This window comes from Lotus japonicus, chromosome 4, assembly GCF_012489685.1.
Source record: "Lotus japonicus ecotype B-129 chromosome 4, LjGifu_v1.2".
NCBI lineage: Eukaryota > Viridiplantae > Streptophyta > Magnoliopsida > Fabales > Fabaceae > Lotus > Lotus japonicus.
The window spans coordinates 45546091-45547272 of record NC_080044.1 but is presented as its reverse complement, the minus strand read 5'-3'; the positions used below and the strand labels follow the sequence as shown (position 1 = coordinate 45547272).

Here is a 1182-nt window from a genome sequence, read left to right as displayed (position 1 = left end):
ATATTTGGTTTTGTATGACATTATCCATTGAGTTTGGTATCTATGATAATGTTAGCCACTGTGTTATGTTAATTATCCATTTTGAATTTTCATATGACAACTGAAAATAGTAGATAGCCTAGGTAGAACATTGTGCTTGCAGACATCATTTCAAACAACAAAAATTTGATGACAAATTACTCAAGTTTCATTTATCCATTTCAAGTTCCATACATATGCACTAATGGCACACACACTACATAGGCACTAATGGCACACACAACACAAATAAACCCAACATCCTCTCCTACTTCTACTACATCATCCTGTCACCCTAATTCTACTTCATCATTTTCACCATTAGAATTGCACATACAATCAACAGGAACACAACTACAGACCATCCCAGAACACAACACTTAATCAATATTGCTTGGTTCTTCTTCATCTCATCTACTCTACGCAACAAGCCTGCAATTATTTTCTTGTCACGCGGGTTACCCTCCAACTCATCATACCACTGGAAGAAATCACACTTCCTCCTTTTCTGTTCCTGAGAATAAATAAATTTGCCCAACAATTTTAGTTCAAGCATAACCACATTCATAACAATTAATCAACCTTCAACAAATAATCCAAAACATTACCGTAAACCTGCCACATCCATAGAACCGCCTACCAATATTTCCGTTCTCGTTCGTCCAAGTAGTCACAACCGGGGCAACTTCTCCACACTTGCACAAAACAACGTTCCTCCTTCGACCGTAGCCACTGGAAACAGAGCTCCCTCCAGAGAAATGGTTTTCCCCACCCATGTATGCCACTTCTTCGTCGCGAGCCGTTAGCCTTCTCCCTTTCCCTTTCGCGATTTGTTGAGCTCTCTTGCTCGTGTTCTCTGTTCCTCGATTCTTCCTCCTCTGTGTTTCTAATTTGGGGATTTAGGGTTCCCTTTTCTTTTTTTTTTGTTATTAAGTTATTAAAATCCACGTGGCAAAAAAAAAAGAGAAATTAAATCCACGTCAGCCCCACCGTTAGTTTACTAACGTTGAACTAACAGAAGGGAAAACGCTACACTTTTTTGTTTCATGGAGGGCACAAACGTTGACAAAATTAGATAAGGGGTGTCATTTGCACGCCCATGAAACATCAGGGGCACAAAATGCATTTAAGCCAAATATGTTTTATCTGTTTCAAACCAATGAC

General features: G+C 39.1%; 1 protein-coding gene across 1 annotated transcript; it reads right to left on the bottom strand.

Annotated features, from left to right (window-relative positions):
- Window positions 1–319: 319 nt before the first annotated feature.
- LOC130712804 (uncharacterized) lies at window positions 320–794 on the bottom strand. Its single transcript, XM_057562618.1, has 2 exons — window positions 627–794; window positions 320–532 (listed from the first exon to the last, which is right to left on the bottom strand). Exons 1-2 carry the CDS (start codon window positions 792–794, stop codon window positions 320–322), a joined length of 381 nt encoding a protein of 126 aa, XP_057418601.1.
- Between the last annotated feature and the right edge of the window lie 388 nt (window positions 795–1182).

Bases quoted from the DNA above. Each gene is read 5' to 3' on its own strand.
- LOC130712804 (XM_057562618.1), bottom strand. From the start codon at position 794: ATGGGTGGGGAAAACCATTTCTCTGGAGGGAGCTCTGTTTCCAGTGGC. The intron at 533-626 runs GTAATGTTTTGG...ATTTATTCTCAG, and splicing joins ATGGATGTGGCAGGTTTACG to GAACAGAAAAGGAGGAAGTG.